Raw genomic sequence first — 23,619 nt, 5'->3', positions numbered from 1 at the left:
CAGAGACCTTTGGTGAGGCAAGTGTCTTTACCCTCCAAACTATCTTTGCCAGTCTGGGGCTACTCCATTTCTTCTTTTTCCTCTTTTCATGTCGAGTGTGTGTGTGTGTGTGTGTGTGTGTGTGTGTGTGTGTGTTGAGCCCATTTCTTTTTTTTTTTTTTTTTTTTTTTTTTTTTTTTTTTTTTTTTGGTTTTTCGAGACAGGGTTTCTCTGTGGCTTTGGAGCCTGTCCTGGAGCTAGCTCTTGTAGACCAGGCTGGTCTCGAACTCACAGAGATCCGCCTGCCTCTGCCTCCCGAGTGCTGGGATTAAAGGCGTGCGCCACCACCGCCCGGCGGAGCCCATTTCTATGGGTGCTTGTGGATATAGCAGTCCAAGTTTGACTTAAGAAATTATTTTCCACTGATCTTCAGCCTCAATAATCGAGGCAGGGTTTCTCCATCAAACCCAGAGTGTGTGGACATAGTTTAGTTAGCGGGCTTGCTCAGGGATGCCTGTCTCTGCCTTCCTTCAAGGCTGGAATTACAAACTGCCGTGCCCAACTGGCAATTATGTGGATTCTGGGTATGGGTCCTCACACTTGCAGGACAAGTGCTTTAACCACTGAACCCCCCACCCAAAGCTGTTCTTTTTCTTGTTGTTGTTTGAGACAGGGCCTTATCATGTAACTCTCTCTAACTGGCTTAGAACTCGTTATGTACATAAGGCTGGCCTCAGACTCACAGAATTTAGGTAGGCAGGGAAAACTAAGCTAAATGCTGGGAAGAAGGGCAGAGTCAAGAGAAGCCATGGAGCTGTGGCCAGAGTCAGACATGCTGAAACTTTGCTGGTAAGCCACTTCTATGTGGCGATATGCAGATTAAAAGAAATGGGTTAAATTAATATGTAAGAGTTAGCTAATAAGAAGCTAGAGCTAGGGCTGGAGAGATGGCTCAGAGGTTAAGAGCACTGCCTGCTCTTCCAAAGGTCCTGAGTTCAATTCCCAGCAACCACATGGTGGCTCACAACCATCTGTAGTAGTGGGGTCTGGTGCCCTCTTCTGGCCTGCAGGCATACACACAGACAGAATATTGTATACATAATAAATAAATAAGATTTTTTTTTAAAAAAAGAAGCTAGAGTTAATGGGCCAAGCAGTGATTTAATTAATACAGTTTCTATGTGATTATTTCAGGTCTAAGCTAGCCAGATGACTGGGAACCAAGCAGCTCCCTCCTTCAACAGGTCATTCCACAGTTCAGGCTGTAACACTAACTTCCGGGGTGCTGGAGCTGGATGGTCTCAGATTCAAGACTTACCTGGACTACAGAATGGCTTCAAGACCAGGATACATGAGTTCATCGTCACAGACCTTAGATGAGAACCTATTTCAACCATTTTCCTAAACCAGTAAACTTCTGTTTTCTAAATACAAAACCCAGGGGCTGGAGAGATGGCTCAGTGGTTAAGAGCACTGGCTGTTCCTCCAGAGGACCCGGGTTCTAGTCCCAGTGCCCACATAGCAGTTAACAACCATGTGAATCTCTCTCCTGGTCTTGAACACTGCACACATGTGATACACATATAACACCCTATATACAAAATAAAATAAATAACTCATATAGTTAGACCGACAGATGATTGTAGCCTCGCTCTCTGTCAAAGAAGCTGCTTTTATTTTTGTTTTCAGCAGATGGAGGCTTTTGCAGAGGTTCACAACTGGTCAAAAGGCAGAGAATAAGTGACCGTGGGCTGCCCACTCCAACTGACGCATGAACGACGGAACTCCACCTAAAGCTCGGGAAAAGAGGGAGTTTTCAGAAAGGGTGTCAGAGCCAGAGGACCAGGAAGACGGCTACTAGACCATGCCTTGTAGACATGACTGGGGACATCACACCCATGAAATCTCAAACAGTATGGCTGCCTAAACATGACCTGCACAACGACACCAGCTGCGTGCTAATGCGGGAGCTGGAGGGGGAGAGGGAAGGGTGAGAAATACGGTCAGTACTCATGAAGGAAATTCTTTTTAAAAAGGATTAAAATGTAAATACAAAAGAACTTAAAAAGAGAGCCAGGTGTGGTGACACCTTTAGTCCCGGCGCTCAGGAGGCAGAGGCAGGCCACCAGCTGTGAGGTGGGGCTTGGCCTATTTGACAAGTACCAGGCCAGCCGAGACTGCACGATGAGACCCTGATGGGAGGAGGGGTAAAAAGAGTGGAGTGGTTCACATCTGGAGCCCTAGGTTTAATCCCCTGAGCATTGCGAAGGAAAGATATTTAACATGTATCCCTGGACCTGGTGAACTCAGCCACCTGGACACCGAAGGTCACCAAGAGAGACACCCTGCCCCTGCCCACCACACTCAGATACACACAGCGTTCCATTCAGAGGCCACTCACACTCACATGCGCACTATATGCACACCCACACCACATACAGCACCTTTTTATTTACACACGTATCCTTTCGTGTTCTCACACGTGCACACTGGTTCACACCTCTCGTCTTTTCAGACCACATCCTTTTCACTATTCCTGCATCCTCGTCTGGCTCGGGAACAATGGTGAGGGCATAGGGGCGCCTCTCTGCTGTGCCTCCCTACCTCAGGCAGCTCTGGGGTACATTAGAGCCGGGCGGCCATCGCGGAGGGGACGCGACGAGCCCGGCAGAGACCGCCAGGGGGCGCCCCTCGCCTGCCTTCGCCTGGGCTACGCTTGAGCCCGGAATAGAGGTTGGGTAGGGGAAGAGCAAAATGCAAGCCAAGCCGAGGCAATGAGAGAAACGTCCTGGGGAAATCCGGAAACACGTGGGACGAAGGACCCCCGGCTCGGCCTCGGCAGCCTGCTGGGTTCCCTGCGCTCCCCAGATCTGTGATCGCTCTGGGTTCTTCTAGGGAGGTCAGCGGCTAACTATGGCCTCGACGGCGGCGTTCTCACTATCCTGGGCTAGCTCCCGGAAGCCCAGGTGCACACAGTCGCACCCATAGCCCGGTGGCAGCTCCCAGCCCCACTCGCTCCCACAGCCCAGTTGCACTTCCAGGCATGCTCCCACAGCCCAGTTGCAGCTCCCAGCGTGTTCCCGCAGCCCGAGTGCAGCCCCTGCCGCGCTCCTGCAGCACAAACGCAGTACGAACTGAAAGGCAGGGTCCCCAGGGCTTCTGTTCCCAGACCGTGACTCAGCGCTTTCGAGTGCAGGGCAGCAAACCGGCTGGCAGAGTTCGGCGGCGGGTTCAACCCACCATGAGGACCGGGGGCACTGGCTTCAGGCAAAGAGGTGGTGAACCCGGTCGCTATGCAGGTTCACTAACCCAGCTGGGGCTTTCAAATAACCTGTCAATGTAGGTAGCCGTGAAAACAGCGGAAAGCCTCTCTTCCCTACTAAGGTTGCAGAAAAGAAAGTTTCTTTGAAAATTTGAGGTTCACAGTGAGTCTACGTGATGCGGGTCCCAGGAGGGACAAGGACTGTGGGGATTGGTTAGAGGGGAAGCAATCACAGCTGCGTGACTGACCAGAGAGGCACAGATGGGTTTGTGAAGGACTGGAAGACATCCACTATGTGGGAAGTAGGCTGAGTCTCCAGAGGAGAGAAACCAGGCCTCAGCTACGTCTGAGGTAAGGCGCCTCAGAGGGGCCGCTGAGGTACCAGCCTGCGGCTTCACTATGGCTGGAACAGAAGTGCCCCAGGCGCAAAGGGAGGTGGCCCAGAGATGTCCACACTCAGGCAGGGATCTCTAGAGCCGCTGAATAGGGGCGGGGTGCGGGAAAGGCTTGAAGTGAGCAGGGGAAGGCCAGGTTTTCTCCTCCCCAGCAAAGGGCTTATGGATCCTGCCAGTGCGATAGGAAACCGGAGGCCTTATTCCCTTGATTGAGAACCACCCTGAGACAGGGGGTGCAGAAGCCCCAGTGCACTCTTGGGACTAAGGTTTGGTTTTGCTGAGTGTGTTTAAGTGGGCCCTGCGTACCCGCAGAAGAATCTTCCAGCCTGAGGATTGTCGAATGAATGAATGAGCAGAGAGGTCAAAGAAAAATGTGTGTAGCTGTCAGTGTACACGACCTGGAAGGACATCACATACAACCAGGTGTCTTTTTTTTTTTTTAAATAAAGGCTGTATTAATATTTTATGGTTGTTTGGAATTGTCTTTGTATGTAGCCCAGGCTAGCCTAACTCATAGTCTTCTTCAGCTTCCATACACCACCAGGCCCAACAAATAGGAGCTTTACAATTTGGCCAGGAGAGAGAGCTGGGCTGGACAGTGAGGCATGGGGTCCACACCAGGACAAGTCCCCAGTGACTGCCCAACTGAAATCCCTGGTGCTGGCCTAGTCTCGCTGATTGGTCACTGAGCCTTGTACCCAGGTTCCCTCTCCATTGTGTGACTCCTTGCGCAGGTACCACAGGGAACCCGGCACTGCCCCTGCCCACCTTGAGCTTCCCTGCAGGGGAGACATGCAGTATTGAAAGGGTGCCTGGAAGCCAGCCTCATCTGCGCTGGCATCCTCATCTCTCGCTGCATATCAATGTCCACATCTGTAGGTGACACAGGAGTCCCCTGCCCCGAAGACTAAAGCACCCTCCTTGTTTCCATGATGCTACATCCCTGCTCCAGACCAGCAGGAGCTTCCTGTCTGGGAATCTGGGCCTGCAGCTCACCCAAACCACTCTTGGAGCCTGAGGTCTGCTAGAGGCCTGGGCAGCGAATGTGGCGACCTCCTGAAGCTTAGGACTTGGCATATGCTTCCTTCAGAAGCATGAGCTGCAGACTGTAGCCGGGAGCCCTAAGGAGGGTGCTTTGTGCTTCAGTAGAGGATGGCAGTTCTGGTCAGACAGACAGAAGACAGACAATGTCCGACTCTTGTCTTGTGACCTTGAGGTGTTGGGGCGACTTTCAGGATGAAGCAAGAAAGGTGAGGGTTGTCTCCAAAACTGAGTTATAGAACCAGCAGATAAAGGTTCAGGACCCCAGGGGAGGGGTGGGGCTATAGAAGTCACAAGGACTATAGAAAGAAAAGAAAGGGGAAGGGAGGGGGAGAAGGAAGGGGGGATGGTCCAGTAGGGCCCTTGTGGTGGTGCGTTCAGCACTGAGGATTCAGAGGCTGGGTGACCTGCTTGTGTGACTGGTCAGTGTGTGCATGCACGTGTGCGTGCGCATGCACGCGCTTGTACATGTGTGCTAGGGAGTTAGGAAGAGTCTTTGCAGTGTTCTTTCTGAGCTGTATTTGACAGGGTCCCTTACCCCTGTGGAGTAGCCAGCAGTGCTCTGGGCACACCTCCTAGGATACACCTCCCTGCCTCCTGGCTCTGCTTTTCTTTTTGCCTTTCTGCTGAATACCCATGCCTGCTCTTTCATGGCCATCTCTGTGTGGCCCACTCGAACATGGCAGATAGCCTACATGTGCAGGTCTTTTCCCAAACCCAGCCAAATGAAAGCGGGGGGGGGGGGGGGGGAGGGAGGAGAGAGAGAGAGAAAGAGAGAGAGAGAGAGAGAGAGCTACGCTACAAAAGCCTTCTTCAAGAATGTTCATGAAAGCTCGTTTACAATAGCCGCACACTGGAAGCCACCCAGACATCCATCAAGAGGAGAATGGGTAAACAAAGCGAATACTACTCAGCTATAAATAGGAACAAGTGAGAATGGGTAAGACGGCTCCGTGGGGACAGGTGCTCGCAGCATGAGACTGCTAACCTGGGGTCAATCTCTGGAACCCCCATAGAGGTGGAAGGAGAGAACAGACACGGAACTCTGGCCTCCAGACGTGTGCACGCACACACACACACACACACTCACACACACACTTATCTCCCTCAAACAAACAAAGCTGGTCGACCTCCTATCTGAGCATTTGATTTATATGACCTGTACTTCAGTGAAGAGTGAAGAGGACCAGAGGACCGGGGTGGGGGGGGAGAACAACAGAAGTGGGGAGGCAATAGCATCAGACAGATTTCAACAAATCTGAGCTGAGATGAGGATGGGGCCCGAAGTGACTTCGCAGCACAGAGGAAAGGACTCCTTTAGGAGGAGTAACAGAGAGAAGTCGCATGGGTTTCTCCCTAGACTCTGAAAACGGTCACAGCACAGAGCTAGAGTGTGGGTCCTGGCCCGCACCCCACCTTCCCACTTCGTGCTCACAGCCCATTCCATTAAGGTTTATTCTCCAGAGCAGCTGGGCCAGGCTCTGGACCAAGCCGTGCTGGGCGCTCTGGGTGGGAGAGATCAGACGTCTGTCTTCCAGAGAAGCGAGACTCCAGCCTCATTCCTTCGTGCAGTAACCTTCGTCCCAGGCTCCACCCTTTTAGGAATATGCTTGGTCTGCCTGTCTGTCTTTGTTTTGTTTGTTTTTCAAGACAAGGTTTCCCTGTGTAGCCCCAGTGGTCCTGGACTTGCTTTGTAGACCAGGCTAGCCCGGAACTCAGAGATCCACCTGCCTCTCTTCCTAAGTGCTGTTTTTCTTCTTCTTCTTCTTCTTCTTCTTCTTCTTCTTCTTCTTCTTCTTCTTCTTCTTCTTCTTCTTCTTCTTCTTCTTGTTTTGTTTAGTTTTGTTTGAGTTTTTTTTTTTTTTTTTTTTTTTTTTTTGAGACAGGGTTTCCCTGTAGTTTCTAGAGCCTGTCCTGGAACTAGCTCTTGTAGACCAGGCTGGTCTCGAACTCACAGAGATCCGCCTGCCTCTGCCTCCCGAGTGCTGGGATTAAAGGCGTGCGCCACCACCGCCCGGCAAAATGGCACTTAGTTCCCATACCGGGAGTTGTTTGAGTTTTGAGACAAGGTTTCTCTGTGTATCTTTAGCTGTCCTGGAGCTTGCTAACTCACAGAGATGCCTGCCTCTGCCTCCTGAGTGCTGGGATTAAAGGTGTGTGCCACCACCATTCCCTGCTCCAAACTCTGGTTTTTGTTTGTTTAAGGTTTTTTTTTAATTTATTATGTATACACACCCAAGAAGAGGGCACCAGATCTCAGTACAGATGGTTGTGAGCCACCATGTGGGTGCTGGGACTTGAACTCAGGACCTCTGGAAGAGCAGGCAGTGCTCTTAACCTCTTAGCCGTCCATCTCTCTAGCCCTCCATACCAGGTTTTTGAGGTGCTGGGGTCTGGAGTCCGGGTCCTCATGCAGTCAAGTGAGCCCCAGCCCGGTCCCAGCACAAACAATCCATTTTTCCAAGTCTGGATTTTGTGTTGTTATTTTATCTTCCCGCCTGGTAGGAACCAAACAGAGCAATCTATGTGGACAATACATTGTTTTTGATTGGCACGAGCCACCTATCAGCCACTGCCAGCTCCGGAGACCACTGCACACCAGAGTTAGGGGTGACCCAGTAAAATGACTCTCCTTTACAAGATGCCCGTGTTCTGCCTGTCCTGGGGCTGTTCTGTGTGGAACTGGGTGCCCCTTCCCATTCTGTCCTGTTGTCTCACAAGCTCCTCCTTCAGTAGAGTAAAGTGAAGTCTTTGTGCTTGAACACTTGAGCAAGGTGGGGAGGCCAGGCAGTGAGGGGAGGACGGCGGTGCTTCACTCTCTTTATAAATGATTTATGCCTCTCCGGTCCAACAGATGGGCTGTGCTTAGCTAGGTTCTTTCTCCCTTGCTTTCCAGCTGAGGCCCTCCTCGACGCCCTACTACCTCCAATAAAACTGGAGTGGTGTGTGTGTGTGTGTGTGTGTGTGTGTGAGTGTGTGTGTGCGCCGCGTGAGTGTGTGCATGCGTGCGTGTGTGTGTGTGTGTGTGTGTGAGAGAGAGAGAGAGAGAGAGAGAGAGAGAGAGAGACAGAGACAGAGACAGAGACAGAGACAGAGAAAGAGATCCATCTGTCCGCCCCGCCCCCATCCCATTCCAACCTTCCAGGCCGTCCCTATCAAACCAGGGATGCTCTTTTATTAATTTCATTTTTGTTTTTCAAGACACGGTTTCTTTGTGCAACAGCCCTGGCTGTTCTGGAACTTGCTTTGTTGACCAGGCTAGCCTCGAAATACATTTCTTTATTTGTTGAGAAAAGGGCTTATGTAGCCCCTAGGTGGCCTTGAACTTTTGATCCTCCTGTTTCTACCTCCCAAGTGTTAGGATTACATGTGTAGGCTGCCAAACCTCTTTTATGTGTGCTGGGGATCAAACTCACGGAGGCTTTAAGCTTGTTTGGCAAATAGTATACCAACTGAGCTACATCTCCAGTCCCACCAGGGCTAATCTTTAGCCAAACACCAGGTGTTGGGGGCCTCAGGCTCCTCTTGGGTCTTCCCTGCTCTTAGTATAGGAGCATGGTCACCCAATATCTTTTTTTTTTTTTTCGAGACAGGGTTTCTCTGTAACTTTGGAGCCTGTTCTGGAACTAGCTCTTGTAGACCAGGCTAGCCTCGAACTCACAGAGATCCGCCTGCCTCTGCCTCCCGAGTGCTGGGATTAAAGGCGTGCGCCACCACTGCCCGGCCCAATATCTTACTTAGTGTTTCTATTGCTCTGATGAAACACTATGACCAAAGGCAGCTTGGGAAGGAAAGGGTTTATTTCAGCTTCCATAATCCAGGAAGTCAGGGCAGGAACCCAGAGGCTGGAACTGAGGCGGAGGCCGCAGAGGAATTGCTGTTAATGGCTCACTCCTCATGGCTTGCTCAGCCTGCTTTCTTAGAAGCTCCAGGGTCACCTGCCCAAGGATGGCACCACCCACTGTGGCAGCCATTAAGCCCTCCTAGTGCTGCAACCCTTTAGTATAGCTCCTCATGTTGTGGTGACCCCAAACCTTAAAATTATGTTCGTTGCTACTTCATAACTGTAATTTTGCTGTTATAATGAGTCATAATGTAAATATCTGTGTTTTCCAATGGTCTTAGCGACCCCTGTAAAAGGGTCATTTGCCCTCCGCCCCCCCAAAGGGGTCACGACCCACAGGTTGAGAACAATTGCACTACAGGCAATTGCACATACATCAATTGCACATACATCAATCATTTAAGAAAATGTACTGTAGACTTGCCCATAGGCCAATCTGGTGGAAATGTTTTCTCATTTGAGGCTCCCTCTTCCCAAATGACCCTAGACTGTCAGTTGATATAGAAACTAGCCAGCATACCCAGGACCATAGGCACATCGGGCCCGGAATCCTCAAGTTCTGTTCTCTGGTCCTGTGGAGTGGGGCTAAGTGAGGAGGACTGAGTCGGGCACAGCTCTGTCCTGCTGACCTTGTGGTCAGGGTACAGATGGGGGAATGACCCTACAGGTTTGGACAGAGGGGGCTTGGGTGCTGCTTCCACATACCAGACCTGCCTTTCGGCCTTTCATGACTTTTCTTCCCTCCTCACTTGGCTCACGTCTTCCACGGATTCTGGGCACGGTGACCTCAGTCAACACTCAAGGCCTCCACTGCCTCTTCCACAGTTAAGGAGCCCAAATATGCAGGGTCAACAAAGGAGTCTCTTTCTTTCTTCTCTAACAAGGCAGTGCTGGCTAGCCTCCAAATTCTCCCTGAGCATGAGTGCTCTGGCCCCAGACTCTGCACCCCTGGTCAAGTCACAGCTTCCAAACTTTTGGGGGGATGCGCCCCAAGCTCAGTCTGTGCCCCTGGGACCCCTTGGCAATAGCAAAAGCATTTTGCAAAGGCTATCTTGCTGTTTGTCACCCCGACAATTCATCCATTTGCTATTCAGCACTCTGACCATTGTGTTTAACACCTTCGGTGTAGGACTGAGCAGGGTGGGCAGGTTGTCTACCCACAGGACTCCGCTGACGAGGAACAGGACATAGGAAACGGACTCCGGTGGGGTCTGAAGCCTTCTTTGCCCTCCCTACCTCCCCTTACCCAGTTAATCTCAGGTACTGTTAGCTTAAGGCAAGTCGGAGGGATCCTCAATACTCTACGGATGAAGGACGGAAGGGAGCAGGGCCACAGATAGAGACCATGGGTAGAGCTGGACAAGCAGGCAACATTTGGCAATTTCCTGGTCCCAGCTAATTCCGTGGACAACCAGCAATGCCGGGAGGGCGGCTGGTGGATTAGGGTTTTCTGTTGGTTGTTGGTTGACTGCTTTTGATACAGGGTCTCTCTACATAGCTTTGGCTATTCTCGAGCTCACTATGTAGACCAGGCTTGCCTTGAACTCACAGACATCCTCCTGCTTCAGGTGTGCATCACCACACCCGGCTAAACATAAAGTGCCTGGTATTCCAGGCAGTCCCCTATCCGGGTACTAACCAGGCCCACCCCTGCTTAGCTTCCAAGATCAGAGAAGTTCGGGAACATTCAGGGTGGAGGCCTTAGCAGAGGTGGGTACAGCCAGGGTGGGCTGACGGGGGTGGCAGCAGCAGGCCCTGTCTGGTTCCTGGGGGGGTCTTGCTTTTCTAGGAGCTCAGCAGAGCTACCTCAGGCAAAGGACCTGGGGCCTCAGACCTCAGGCTTCCTCGCTGCCTCAGACAGAGGTGCTATGACCCAAAGACAGGTGGGGCCTGGCGCCAGGCGTTTAGGACAGCAGGGGCTGGAAGGGCCAGCTGGGAAGGCCCTCCTTGTCCCTCTTTGGTTACTGTGCAGCTCGTCCTTTGAGGTGTCTTTGCCTGATTCTGACGCATGGCACGCAGGGAACATTCAGGTCCCAGCTTGCCCACCTTTCTAGGTGGCTGTGACCTGCCTCACCTGGAGGAAGCAAAAGGAAGTGGGCACGCGTCCCCTGGGAGGAAGGCCGTGGCCCGCCCCTCCCCCACCGCGGCTTCTGTGTACTCCCTCTCCTGCTGAGCTGAGGCTCACACTACTTAGCACAGCCCTGGCCTGGGTGGCCTCCCAGAGTCCCCTCCCCTTCCCAGCATCTTCCCCTCCGGTGTCACCTGTGTTTTTCTTCTCCTCACACAAGAATGTGTCTGCAGGGCCTGGGCTGCTGTCCCATCCCATTGTTAACAAGGCTGTACTTTCACTCCCCACAGGACAGGCCCAGGCCTGCCCCACGGGCCAGTCATCACCCCCTGCTGGAGTCCATATACACCTGTTCACCTTTGGGTCTCAGCCAAGGTTGGAGCCTGAGCTGCACCTGACTCCTGCCCAATCCCCACTTCCTTCCCTTCGCTCTCCCTGGCGCTGCCCAGGGATGGGGGTGGGGATCCAGCTCAGCCCTGCAGAGCATCTAGGTTTTTCCCTGGCGACTTCCAGATAAGAGTCACTGGACCCGAAGGTGTCCTGTCCTATAGAACATTAAGTACTCGGGGAGAGAATGGGACGCCCCCAAGTGCAAAGCATGGGTCCTCTCTTGTACCCACCTCCTGCCACGTTCCCAGCTGGCAGGGAGAGGGATACATGGAGGAAAGAGAAGCCAGAAAGGCTGGGAGTCTGGGGACTGCGGGCCCTTGCTTTGGGAAAGAGCTTCCCCCAAATAGTTAAAAAGAGTGGAGTTCAGCAGGGTATGGTGGCACAGGTGGTACTTGGGAGGCAGAGGCAGGTGGATCTCTGTGAGTTCAAGGCCAGCCAGGTCTACAGAGTAAGTTCCAGGACAGCCAAGGCTATCACACAGAGAAACCCTGTCTTGAAAAACAGAAAAAAAGAAACAAAGAGAGAGAGAGAGAGAGAGAGAAAGAGAGAGAGAGGGGGGGGGGTCAGGAACTGGTGGCTGCAAAAGAGGGGTTTGAAGCCTCGAACTAAAGACCAGGCAGCCGGGCTGGTGGCACAGGTCTGGAATCGTTGGCATGTGGAAGGCTATGTCGGGAAGGTGGAAGGTCAAGACCTGTGTGGAGTGCAGAGTGACTTCAAGGCCAGAGTGAGCAATTTAGTGAGGACCCTGTCTCAAAAATAAAAACTTACTCTGTGTGCTGAGGATCTAGCTTAGAGGTAGTATGTGTGTGAAGTCAGAAGTCCAAGTCCCAGAGCAACAACAAGCAAATCAAAATATACAAAACAAACCCCTAAGCATTGTGAAGAAACTGGGTCCTGTATACCGCTGAGGAAAATATCCACAGACCAGCAGCCATGCAAAATGGTGCCTCAGATAAGCCAATAAATAAAATCCAGACACAAAACCACCACTGTGTGTCTAGCGAGATCCGATATGTGTGGGAAGGAAGAGCAGGCCCCGAAGTCACATGGAGGAAGTCAGGAAAGACGGTGATGCTGGCACAGTGTCCTGGACGGTTGGAGCAGCTCTGTGGACTGGGCAGGGTCATGCCCAGTTTTAGGGAAGCACACATTGACGTGCTTAGTGATCACGGGCCTCGGGCTTGCTAGTTAGTGCTCAGCGATGCTCTGTTTAGCCTCAGTGGTGGGAACCACTCTGAATCTGTAAAGCAATGAGAGGCAGAGGTTTGAGAGATGGCTCAGGGGCGTAAGAGGGTTTGACCTTGTAAGCATGGAGTCCTGAGTATGTGCCCCAAGCACCCATGGCAAAAGCTGGGCATTGTTGCACGTGCATGTAACTCCAGAACTCGGGGAGGGAGGCAGGTCCGTTGCAGAAGAACCTGATGGCCAACTGGCCTAGCCAAAACGGTGAGCTTGTGCTTCTGTGAGAGACTCTGTCTCAAGGTAATAAGGCAGAGAGCAATGGAGAAAGAAAGATGTCCGCTGTCCTACTCTGGGGAAGACAGGTGCCGCCCCCACCCCCCGGACAAGCCCTCACAGTGGAAGTATGGGCGGACTTCAAAAATCAGTGCTGGGCCCCATTCAAGATTCTAGGCTGATTGGCCCAGGGTGCAGCCTGGGCATCAGAGTCGTCAGGAGTTCAGAGTGAATGTCAAGTGTAGCCAAGGGCACACCTCGTTCTGCTCAGCGGTATCTTTAGTCTTCGGCCTTGCATTCATCCAGGGGGCAGTTCTGCTTGCCCCAGACACTGCCTCTCTTTCCAGTATAGGCTGGGGCAGGCAGAAACTCGCCCCACCGTCAACCCAGGGTGTGCCCACCTTGGCCAGGACCGAAGGCTGATCCCGGAGGCTAAGGAAAAGGCAGGAGTGCCTTTGTTTTTTTAGTGCTGTGGTCTGAGAGAGGAAGGGGGGAGGGGTAGGTGATGGGCAGAGACACAGGGAGGTGTGGAGAAGAGGCTTTTCCTGTGTGCTGGGTGAAAGGATGGGCTCTGTGAGGCCCCCAACCCGCCTGCCCTGCTGTGTGTGAGCCCCTCCGGAATATTTGGAATAATCAGCAAATGAAAACAGCGTGTTCTGCAGGGGAATGCCATACTGGCCTCAGGCCAGACTCAAGGACTGAGGGACAAGGGGAAAAGGGACAAGGAGAAAGAGGGGCCCATGGAGGCTGGGCAGGACTGCTCTGGACAGCAATGGGTGCTGCTATCCTCTCTCTGTGTGTGTTCCTGTGTGTGCACCTGTGTGTGAGACAGCTGCACGCGGGGAGGGGCCGGGCACGAGGGTGCTATGCAGGGGAAAGTGAGGTAGTGGTGGTAGGGGAAATGGGTCCCAGGCAAGCACATCTGAAGTGAGGGGACTGAAAGGGACAGCCTGAGGGCCATCGGACACACACACCCTGTGCCTTGGTTTTACTATTAGAACTCCGGCAGCCTGGAACTTCACAGTTTGGGGGTGGGCATGAGTCTCAGCACTGAGCCTTTAACGTGGGCTCCTGCCTCCCCAAGCCTGGCATCAGGCTGGGTCTGGTAAACACACGTCAAAGCGGGACAGGAGGCTCCTCTGACCTCATGCCCTGTCTGTGCCTCCAGGAAAGGGCTAAGGGAAGGTGGTGCTGGAGGGAGTCCTGGGACTCTTGGGCGGGCGAGCCTGGGCAGGCCCTCGTGGTGGGGGATGGCTTGAACCTTCGGAGTCTGGGGAGGGGTGGGGCTGACCTCCTCTCTGTCTTTTTGTCTTTTGTTCCTCTAGGCCTCCAGGCCCAGCTCTTCCGTTGTGCAGATGGAGGTATTGAGGTGTGGGATACAAGGGCTCCTGAGAGGGCCACCTCTCGGCCCTTTCTTCCCTAGGGATAATAGGTGAGGGGAGACCTTCTACAAACCCCCTCTGTCGCATTTTTTGGTCATTTCCCAGTTGACATTAGAAAGAAATATGTCAACTTCCCCCGCCTCAAAGTTACCACATTGACTCTGCCTTTCCCAAAAAAGCTAGAATGATGAACCATGTTGAGGTTTTTAAAAGTTTTATTTTGAAAAAAAAATTTATTGTAAAGAACTTTAAATGAAAAAGATTAAATTGCCCCACATGGAGGGTAGATATGGATACCAGTCCCAGGGGTCAGGGTGGAGCAAGACCTGGTTTCCCCCAGTGCAGACAGGGGGCATAGGGTTGTCTCCTTCCTGGTTCCAGTGCTCCCAGCAAGCTGGGCATCCCTCCCAGTTAAGTCTTAGCTATAACTATGCGCACTACGTTAGTCTCTCCCCCCCAACCTAGCAGCTTGGCTGCCCCTGCCCCAACCACCCCGAACCCCAACTTCCTGTTGCTCTCAGCCTCAAGTCAGCCTCATCTCTGCCGGCGATGGGCCAGGGAAAAGGCCCCAGAGGCCATAGAGACCATCTCGCCCCCACCTTGCTGCCCCCTCCCTATTTCTGCCTCCTCTGTTCTTTCCCCCAGTCTCCTGCCACCTCTTTCCCTAGCCAAGGCTGCCAGGGCCCCTGGGGAAGCTCTGCCAGGAGGGGCCTCCAGGGGGTTAATTTGCTGTCATCTAATTAGCATTTGTTGGTACCTGGGAACTTTCTCTAGGTAGAGACCCGGGGAAGCAGCAGGGGTGGGTGAGAAGAAGCAGAGCCTTGAAGAGGGCCCTATTCAGTTCCTCCCTGGCCTGGCAGGACCCCTCCAGGCTTCAGTGCTCACAGTGCAGAGGCCAGGGGCATGCCTTTGCCAGTTTTGGGGTTTGGGGGGGACATAGGTCAATGAAACACTGTGTATGGGGGTTGCTGATGAGGGGGAGGCAGCAGTTTTGGTCCTGGGCCCCCAGTTCCCAGTCTTCTGGGCTTGGATATGAGGACACCCCCAGCTGGCAGCAGTGTGGCCTCACGGAGCCAGCCTTCAGAGACCTGGCCCAGTCCCTGCTGGGGTGCTGAGATGTCCATGGGCCTATTTTGGGAGGCAGTCTGGGCCCTGACTTGGGCACTGTCCAGAGATGGGGTGGGGCCTGACCTCTTCTTACAAGAAGGCACCCACACTGGCCCAGTCCTGCAGGTCAGCGGCCAGGGTGGCATCCCCTGCTTCAAAGAGGGGCTCTGGGGGCAGGCAGCCACTGCCGCTCTCATCCCAGGGATGCTGGAGGAAGGATGTGGCCAGAAAGGTCTCATCGAAGTCCAGGCTATCAGCAGCCTGCTCCACTGGAGGTCCCCAGGTAGCAGGGCAATCGATGTGGCGGCCATGGACGGTGAGGTCCACATCTCCATGTGAGGCGGGGCTCAGTGGGGGGCTTAGCTCCAAGGCCTCCAGGGAGCTCAGCTCTTCACCCAGAGTGCCAGCCTCGAAGATGGCCTCCCAGTCAAAGTTGCCTTTGAGGGGTTCCAGCTCACCCTGCTCCTCCTGGGTCAGCAGCAACGTGCTGGGAGGCTTCAGGACCTTGGCCACCCTCTTGGGCAGCGGCTGCTTTCGCTTATGCCCCAGCCTGCCCTCTCCTGTGCCCCAGCCCCCCTCCCCTGTGGCCTCCTCGAACTCCCGCAACAGCTGCTGGGCCTCCGTGTTCACGGTCAGAGGCCCACCCCAGGGGCTGGTGCTGGGTTCCTGTGCGGCCTGGCGGGCGAAGGCAGGGTGGATGTGGACCGGAGGCAGCCTCCGTTTCTTGAAGGCCCCACTGAGCAGGCGCTCTGCATACTGGGGGTCAATGCGCCAGAAGCCCCCCTTGCCGGGTTCGTCCTTCTCTCGAGGCACTTTGATGAAGCACTTGTTCAGGGACAGGTTGTGGCGGATGGAATTCTGGGTACAGCGAGAGAACAAGAGAAAACGCAAAGGGGGGGATCAGCAGAATGGCGGTGGAGTGGCACTGGGCGCGCCTGCATACTGCCCGCATCTCTTCTCTGACTGGCTAGGGGTGGATCAACCCGATGCCCCTGACCAGGCAGCTGTAGCTCCAGGACTCTGGGACACCAGCCACAGGGCATGAGGTGCCCGGAGTGTGGGGAGAGGGGGCTTGGGGGAAAGGGGGGGGCTTTTGTTCTCTGTTGCCGGGATATCTGCCTGCTCAGTCATCCGAGCTCTGAGCCACAGGGTGGCTCTCAGTGCCACCCCCGTCATCCTCCCTCCCTCCCTCCCTTACCCTGCTGCTTGCAGGTCCTGGCCAAAGCCCTCAGCTCCCCCACGGCCTGGACTGCCATCTCCCTCTGCCTGGCTGGTTCCCTCTGTTTGTGAAGTGAGTGGGTTAAGGGAGGGGGCTGGGCGACAAAGGAGTTTGTGTGTGTGTGTGTGTGTGTGTGTGTTAGTGTGGTGGGATATTTAGTGACTGCTTGTTTGTTGAGCCAGCTGCTGGCCTAGCCTTCACCCCCCACAGCCTTCTCTTCCCACCCAACCCTCGGTTGATTATTACCCAGCCAAGTGCAGAAGGCTCATTCCTGGGGCCTGAGTTGGCCCAGGCCTGGAGTAGGGAGAGGATGGGGGTCTTCTGATCCAGGGCTAGGGCCATTTGGAACAGCTCAGGACTGCGATTCTGCACCCTGCCTCCTCTGGTGTCTCAGAGGAGACCGGGCAACCATAGGCCTCTGTCTCCACCACCTGAACCCTGCTCTTGAAAGAGTCTACAGTAGCGCCCACTTGGCCTTATCTTGCCTTGCTCGCATTTGGTTGCTTAGTTCTGGTCACACCATGCCGGTGTCGAGGAGCCCAGGCTAGGTTAGCGAGGCAGGTAGGTGGGTGGTGAGTGCCCCTTCGGCCATCGAGAGGCTGGGTGTTTACATGGCAGCCTGGGCCCACTGGCTGCTCTGTGCCAGGTTCCAGAGACTTGGAACCCGAAGCCATTGCAGCAGCAGCGCCTCTGTGGAAAGCACCTGGCTCAGGTAATTGCCCCCCAAGGGAGGCTGGCTGAGGGGGGGGGTGGAGGCAGGAAACTGGGGAGGAGTTGAGGTGGGAGGCTGGGTCAGTGGCTTTAGGATGATCTCATGACCCCTGGATGACTGATCTTCATGCCCATACTGCTCAAGACCAAAGGCAACAGGCAGCGTACAGAACCTGGCAGGGAGGCCACCTGCGTTCCATTTTGAGTCCAGTTCTGACAAAGCATCTTGGTCAGAACTGTGTCTAGGAATTCTGGGATGTAGGACAAGGGTGTTCTTTATAGTACCGTCCTCATAGGAGGCTACACCCGGCTTGCAGGACCAATGTGCCCTACTGGTCCCTCTTTCCCTAAAACTTCAACCTCTGTACCCCAAAGCCCTGGCTCCAAGAGGAGGGAGCATTTTCAGAACTTGACAGGAGCCCTCTCATGTGACGCCTGACCTCAAAGCCAGGTGCCTCCTTGGCCTTGCAGAGCTGCTATGTGAATCTGGCCAAGTGCCAGAGCAGGGAGTGAGGAGGGAGTGGCCACCACCCACACCTCTGCTCCCCTACCTGCCAGGTGGGATCCGCATGGCGAAAGTAACAGAAGTTGTCCGTGATCCACTTGTAGATGGCCGACAGAGTGATCTTGGTGGCCTTGCTGGCCTGCATGGCCATGCAGATGAGAGTGGCATAGGAGTAAGGAGGCTTCACATGCGGGTTGGTGGCGTAGTCCACGTCGTCGGGGGGCGGGGCCTGCAGCCCTAGGGGCACGCTTCGAGATGTGCACGACGACGTGGGTTTCCCCGGTGTGTGAGGCTGCCCATGGCAGGCTGGGTCTGCAGCCAGGGGTGACCCGGGTGCCACCGAGCCTGGCACTTGGTGGTAACCGTGGGGGTCGGTGCCCCCCGGGGGCAGGGTGGGGGCCTTGGCGTTGAGAATGGAGAATTCCTGCAGCCACTGCAGGCTGGTTAGGCTGTCATCCAGGGCGTCTGGCTCCTCCATGCCGCCCTCCAGCCCGGCCTCCTCCCCGGGCCCTGCTCCACAGAGGCGCAGCCAGCTCTCCGCCATATCTGCGGGGTCTCTCCGAGGGGGCGGTCAACATCCACGGGCTAAGCCGGGTGGCCCGCAGCGCTCTCGGCCCGCAGGTACCCGAGGCTCCAGTTATACAGCCTCCAGAACACTCACTTCCATTCCGCGACCCACGGGTCGCCTCCTCCGAATACGAATGTGGGGCCTGCAGGAGCAACGTGGAGCTGAGTACTCTTCCCCGACCCCTAGGTGAAAGGGTGCGCCTTAGGGGGAACCCCTTAATTCGTCCTCGAAGCCTGTGGCGAGGTCAGGGTCGGACCCCTTGTCTTTACCTCTCTCCATCTGCCCTTCGAGGGGGCATTGGCGACAACGAGGGAAGAGGGTAGGGAGACCCAATCTAACTTTTCTCCCAAAGAGGGGCAAACTACGATCACACCCCAATAGTCCAGGAGGGCAGTTCGACGCGGATAGGGCAGGGGAGGTCATCTGATCCTTGGAAAGAGGTATTAGGATGAAGGGTCCCGGGAAAGAAAGGAAGGACACAGGACCGAGTTATGGAGAGACAGGAAGCGATCTCCCCCAAACTCCTCAAATTTCAGTCATCGGCCCCGCCACTTTCGTGGGCGAGCGATGGAATGGATAGCCAGCAGATCCCGACGCCCTCCCATTCCGTGGCCCACAGCCCTGCTCAGTCCCTTACCTGGCTCAGAGCGCAGCCGGGCCAGAGGAAGGTTCTGGAAGAAGTTCCTCCCACCTCCCGCGGCTCTCTGTCCCCAGCTCGAGGGCTCTGCTGGTGCCCCTCGTCGGGCCCCCCCCTCGCCCGACGGCGCTTCTCTGAGCGCCGACGGCCCGGGGACCGGCATTAAGTAGACGCTCGGAAGGCTTCTCCTGCTGCCATGGCGACGCTCCGCCCCTATAAACAGCTTCCGCTGCTGTCATTGGCCAACATGTCTCCAAGGAGACCGCGGGCCCTTGCAGCTCCTCTGGCGGCAACTCTCTGGAACTCCCTCGTTCTGCCGCCCTCTCCCGCGCCACCCAACCCCCTACCCGCCACCGCGACTGGGTTCTGTGCATTCCCGCCCGAGAGCCCCGCGCTGGGTCGCACGGCGGGCGCTCGGCTCCCGCCCGAGGCCCTGGGAACCCCTCCCCCTCGCGTCCGGTATGACCGCTGCGGGAACCGAGCCCCGGATTCTGGAGACCAAGCCTCCGGGAACCATGCCTTTTGAGTCTTTTTCCCTCACTGGGCTGCCAGGGGCCTTTGTTTGGTTTCTGAGACCTTTCCCTGGTCCCTGAGTGTCTTCTCTGGTGCCCGCAGACGTGTGTGACTCTCTGATGCCACCTGTCGCTTATATTCGCAGAACCGGCCACACAGCTCGCAGACACACCGAGGAGGGTAGGGTAACCCAGCGTCTCCCGGTAAGCAGCTCCTCCACTCGCCCTGCTCAAGTTCCCGGACGCTGGCATTCCAGGGGCATCGGCTGAGGTGCCTCTCCTCCCAGATAGCCTAGAAATCAGTGCCAGTGTATAAAAAAAAGAAAAACCCGGCCTGCCACAGCCTCACAGAGGTTACCCAGGAACTGGTTAAGTGATAGGAAGTAAGAAATATAAGGGACTCAGGGTCCTCGCCTCTCCTGTCGCCACCAGCTTTGCAGTGCTTTAATAATTTAGGAGCTGCAGGATTGGAAGTTCTCCGGTTTAAGGCGACTGCTGGGGCAGACAGAGCTCAGCTAGAAATGGAGTTGGGCGGGAGGCTCTGCATCGAGATCATGCAGAAATTTCTGTCTGGTACCCAAGACTATGCCTTGCCCATTCCTCCACCCGCAAGTAAAGATACTGAAGAATGCTCGTCCGTTTACAAATGAACTTACTTCGTGGTTAATAGCTCCCCTTCCCTTGTACACAGTTTTATTCATTTTGAAGCATCATGCAGCAATCCATAAATATTGCATCTTGATGTACCCACTGTAGTGTGCCAACAAGTGTACTCCAGGGAGTGTGAAGGGCACACAGACGGCACAAACAGCACACACACACACACACACATACTTGCACACACCAGGTGTGCAGGCCCTAAAAGTGAGCAACCAGCATGCCAACACCAGGTAGACAGGACTAGCTCCCCAGTGAAATAGATGGCTTAGTGTTTGGGTCCAGGAGATGCCGCAGCGGATATCAACTCTGGGAGTGATGAAATTAGGTAAAGCAAAGAGGCTCTTTGAGGATACTGAGATCACTGTAGAATTCAGAGCAAGAAAAATGAGGTGTTGGCATGGTGAGGAGCCAAAGGCCTTGCAGGAGAAGGCCCCCACCCTACTCTCGGACAAATGATGGACCATGTTGAGTATAGCAGCTGATGGAGGTCCACCCCTGTGGGTGGGCTAGCGTGAGAAGGCAGGAAGAGCAAGGCAGAGTGATGGGCGCTCTAGCCTTACATACTGGTTCATAGGGCTTAGGTCAACTGAGCACTTGCTGTGAGGGAAGGGGAAAGGGCTGATCATAATGGCTTTATCTTTTCTTTTTTTTGAGAGTTCCTGGCCACTGTGGCTACTGTTTACCTGAACTTCCTTCATCTTGGCTACCTCCCTCCTCCTTCCAGGTCACACCACACTGTGAATACTGCTTGCCTCCTGCCTGCCAGGGGAGTGGGTCTGTGTGCAACCACCCCACTGCTAAGGGAACTTTCCTGGTTTTGCTTCATTCTTTGAGGAAGTGTGGTTATTGCTCAGCTTTTACTGGTGTAAACCTTAGTGTTAAAGGGGTTGTCAGAATGCTGGGTGAAGGACATCAAGTGGGATTTGAAATGGCAGAGTCCACAGAGTGTTCAGAAAGGGAGCATGGGATCTCAAACTCTTGCACCTCAGGCTCGATGGCAGACTCCCTCTAGGAGTGTGATTGCCACACTCCTGACCTCTACAACCACACAAAAGGAGAGCTGCCTGGGCCTGTAATCCTAATGCTTGGGCAGTACAGACAAGAAAATGAGAAGTTCAAGGTCATCCCCCAGCTACACAGGGAGTTTGAGGGCAAACTCTCTACCCCCCACCCCCCACCCCTCAGGACCCTGGGCAGTGGTATTTTGGAAAGCTTTTGTAGGAGCACACTTGTCAAGTCTAAGGCTCCTCATATCTTACCCTCATAAGTAACTGTTCCTAATCTTGATCCCAAACCATCTTAAGTTCCACTAAACATCTACCTTTTCCAAAAGCTAGTAAACAGGCATCTATTTAAGAGCCATGTGAAGCCCACTGAGCTGAAAAGGGTGGGATACCCAACAACTTCCTGCCAGATTGCTGCCATCTCTTTGTCTGAGCGCTGCCTGGACGGCACCTCTAAGCACTGTTGAGCCCATGCCCTCTTATCCATCAGGCCCAAAGGCAGGGGAGGAGTGCACTAGGGAAGGGAGGTCTTCTAATCCTTTGGTCCCCAGGTGATCCTGCAGCTGGCCTCAGAGCCTCGGTGTTCCTTGCACCAGGTTAAGAAATATTGGTCCACAGCTTAGCCTAGTTTTTCAGCTATTACAAGGGGGTGGAGAAAGGGTGGTTGGGTTTGAGAGTCCCTCTCAATGGCTGTAGTGAGATGGGCTATGGTGATGGTCAGCCCTAGCTAGCACTGTACACAGGGGTGGCCCAGCAGGCCTTCCTGACTGCACCTGAGGAGGACAAGGCCTTGTAAGGGTGATCATCTTAGCTGGGGGCACAGGAGGCACAGGAGAACGACCATGAGCAGATCTGGCTTCCAACCAACTCTTTGGCTGCCACCATCTCCTTTAGACTTGAGAAAGAAACTCCTGGTGCTCCTGGAGGCCAGAGTGCAGATGACCTCCCTCCTGGAGCTAATCCCGACCACTTCAAGTTAGGTTTCTAATTGGTCATGAGGTGCCAGCAACCAGAACCTGTGCATGGGAGTCTGTAACAAAGTTGCCCAAACTCTCCAGTCTTCTTGGTCACTCCTCAGAGGAGAGGAGGCTAAAGGAACAATCCTCAGCTCAACCGGCTCACTGGGCCTGGCTGCTGCATTACAGTTCACTGAGCAGCATCAGCCCACACCAGGAAGGCTTCAGGTTCTTTCTGAGAGGGAGGTATCATGACTACAGGAGATGAGGACGGCGGACAGCTGCTCTCCGCATCCTGCCTCCATGTGGGTACAGAGTCCACGTCTTGTTGAAGATGCCCAGAAGGCCCGTGGTCCAGCGAGGACAGATGGAACACAAGGACAGGAGGGGATCCCAGGTCCAGGTGCAGGTGCCCTCAGACAGCCAAAGGATCCCATGCACCAGGCCTGTTCTCGTCCGCGTCCTCCAGGCTGCTCGATGATAAGTGCCGGCACCGGGCACTGTGACGGCTGACCAGGTTATCGTCATGCTGCCAGGTACCTGGAGAAGAAAATCAAAGGTTATGGGAGCCATAATAGATCAGGTCTACATGGTGTCTCCAGCAGGGCAGCACAGGAGCCAACACAGAATCTAGTGTGTAACCTGAAACGCCCGAGTGTGCGTCATTCAGGAAAGGAAGAGCAGGGGGAAGAAGGTGCTGACATGTGCCAGGGCTGCTCCTCCTTAACTAGTCATGGCCTGTGACCCATGGACAGACGGACAGAGCAGATGTTTGTTCATGAACTTACCTAGCGTCCATTTTGCATGTTAAGTGCTTGGTTCTGAGACTTTGCCTATATTACAAGGCTGAGCCAAGCTGCTTCCTCCATGGAAAGCAGATGTGCAAAGAACACACTTCTGACCTACAGACTCTGTTTACTGTTGGAGGTGCTGTGGGAGCAAGGGGTGAGAGGGGCTGGCAGCATAGCAGGACCAGGGAAGGGATGCCTTGGGCAGGACAAAGTGTGGTGTTCAGAGCCCCTCCTCTATACCTCTGCTTATCTCTTCCTCACCTGAGCACCCGGGGTTCCCTTGCTCCCAGCCCCTGGCTGCTGCTGTGCCCATAGTGGAAAGTCATCCCTGCTATCTCTCTGCTTCTGCTCTGATGCCGCCTACCAACACCTGTGTTCGCTCTTGCTGCTCACATTCACATCTGCATTGCACCTACCTGGGCCTCGTCCCTAAGCCATAGGTACCAGGGGTCTGATCTTTGGGGGCCTTGGCTTTCTCCTATCCAATGAGGTGAGTGTGGCCCTCACAAGTTTGCTGTGAGGCCTGCATGTGGTCACATGTAAGTATGCCCAGCAGCGAAGCTGACTCAGAAATGTGCTGTGGCCAGTTCTGCCAGTTTGGTTTGAGGGACCGTCATGTGTTCCCTGAGTCCCTCTAGCTGCCATCTAGCTGTCACGTTAACTCTCTGTTTCATTCTCTCTAGAAGAGCTAGTGTGGGGCTGGAGAGATGGCTCAGAGGTTAAGAGCACTGCCTGCTCTTCCAAAGGTCCTGAGTTCAATTCCCAGCAACCACATGGTGGCTCACAACCATCTGTAAAGGGGTCTGGTGCCCTCTTCTGGCCTGCAGGCATACACACAGACAGAATATTGTATAAATAATAAATAAATAAATATTAGAAAAAAAAAGAGCTAGTGTGTTCTTTATACAATCACAGGTAAGGCCTTACTCTTTCCCGGCTTGGCATGCTTAGGGAAGGGACTGTTTGCTCCTTGGAGCATGAGTCAAAGGTGTTTCCTCCTATCGGCAGGCAACACTCTGAGTAGAGGGAAGCATATCAGGCAAAATAATGTTCAGTTAGGAACCCCAGATAAAATGAGTGGTCTGTTCAGTTATATAATTTGGTAGATGTCATACCTATTCCTTAATGTCTAT

The 23,619-nt window shown here is 54.2% G+C and overlaps 2 protein-coding genes across 2 annotated transcripts in view; both read right to left on the bottom strand.

Moving 5' to 3' along the window:
- Positions 1-14,451: 14,451 nt before the first annotated feature.
- Positions 14,452-17,902, bottom strand: Foxj1 (forkhead box J1). The gene is made up of 2 exons (XM_038328456.1): positions 17,405-17,902; positions 14,452-15,781 (listed from the first exon to the last, which is right to left on the bottom strand). Exons 1-2 carry the CDS (start codon positions 17,900-17,902, stop codon positions 15,014-15,016), a joined length of 1,266 nt encoding a protein of 421 aa, XP_038184384.1. The 3' UTR covers positions 14,452-15,013.
- Positions 17,903-19,738: 1,836 nt separating this feature from the next.
- Rnf157 (ring finger protein 157) overlaps positions 19,739-23,619 on the bottom strand; it is a 71,620-nt gene continuing 67,739 nt past the window's right edge. The window contains exon 19 of the mRNA XM_038326941.1: positions 19,739-22,235. Within this exon, the coding sequence (XP_038182869.1) occupies positions 22,111-22,235 (125 nt within the window). The 3' untranslated portion in view covers positions 19,739-22,110. The remainder of the gene's footprint in view (positions 22,236-23,619) is intronic.

Source organism: Arvicola amphibius, chromosome 4 (assembly GCF_903992535.2).
Source record: "Arvicola amphibius chromosome 4, mArvAmp1.2, whole genome shotgun sequence".
NCBI lineage: Eukaryota > Metazoa > Chordata > Mammalia > Rodentia > Cricetidae > Arvicola > Arvicola amphibius.
The sequence above is the reverse complement of the archived record's forward strand: the minus strand, read 5'-3'. Positions and strand labels throughout refer to the sequence as shown.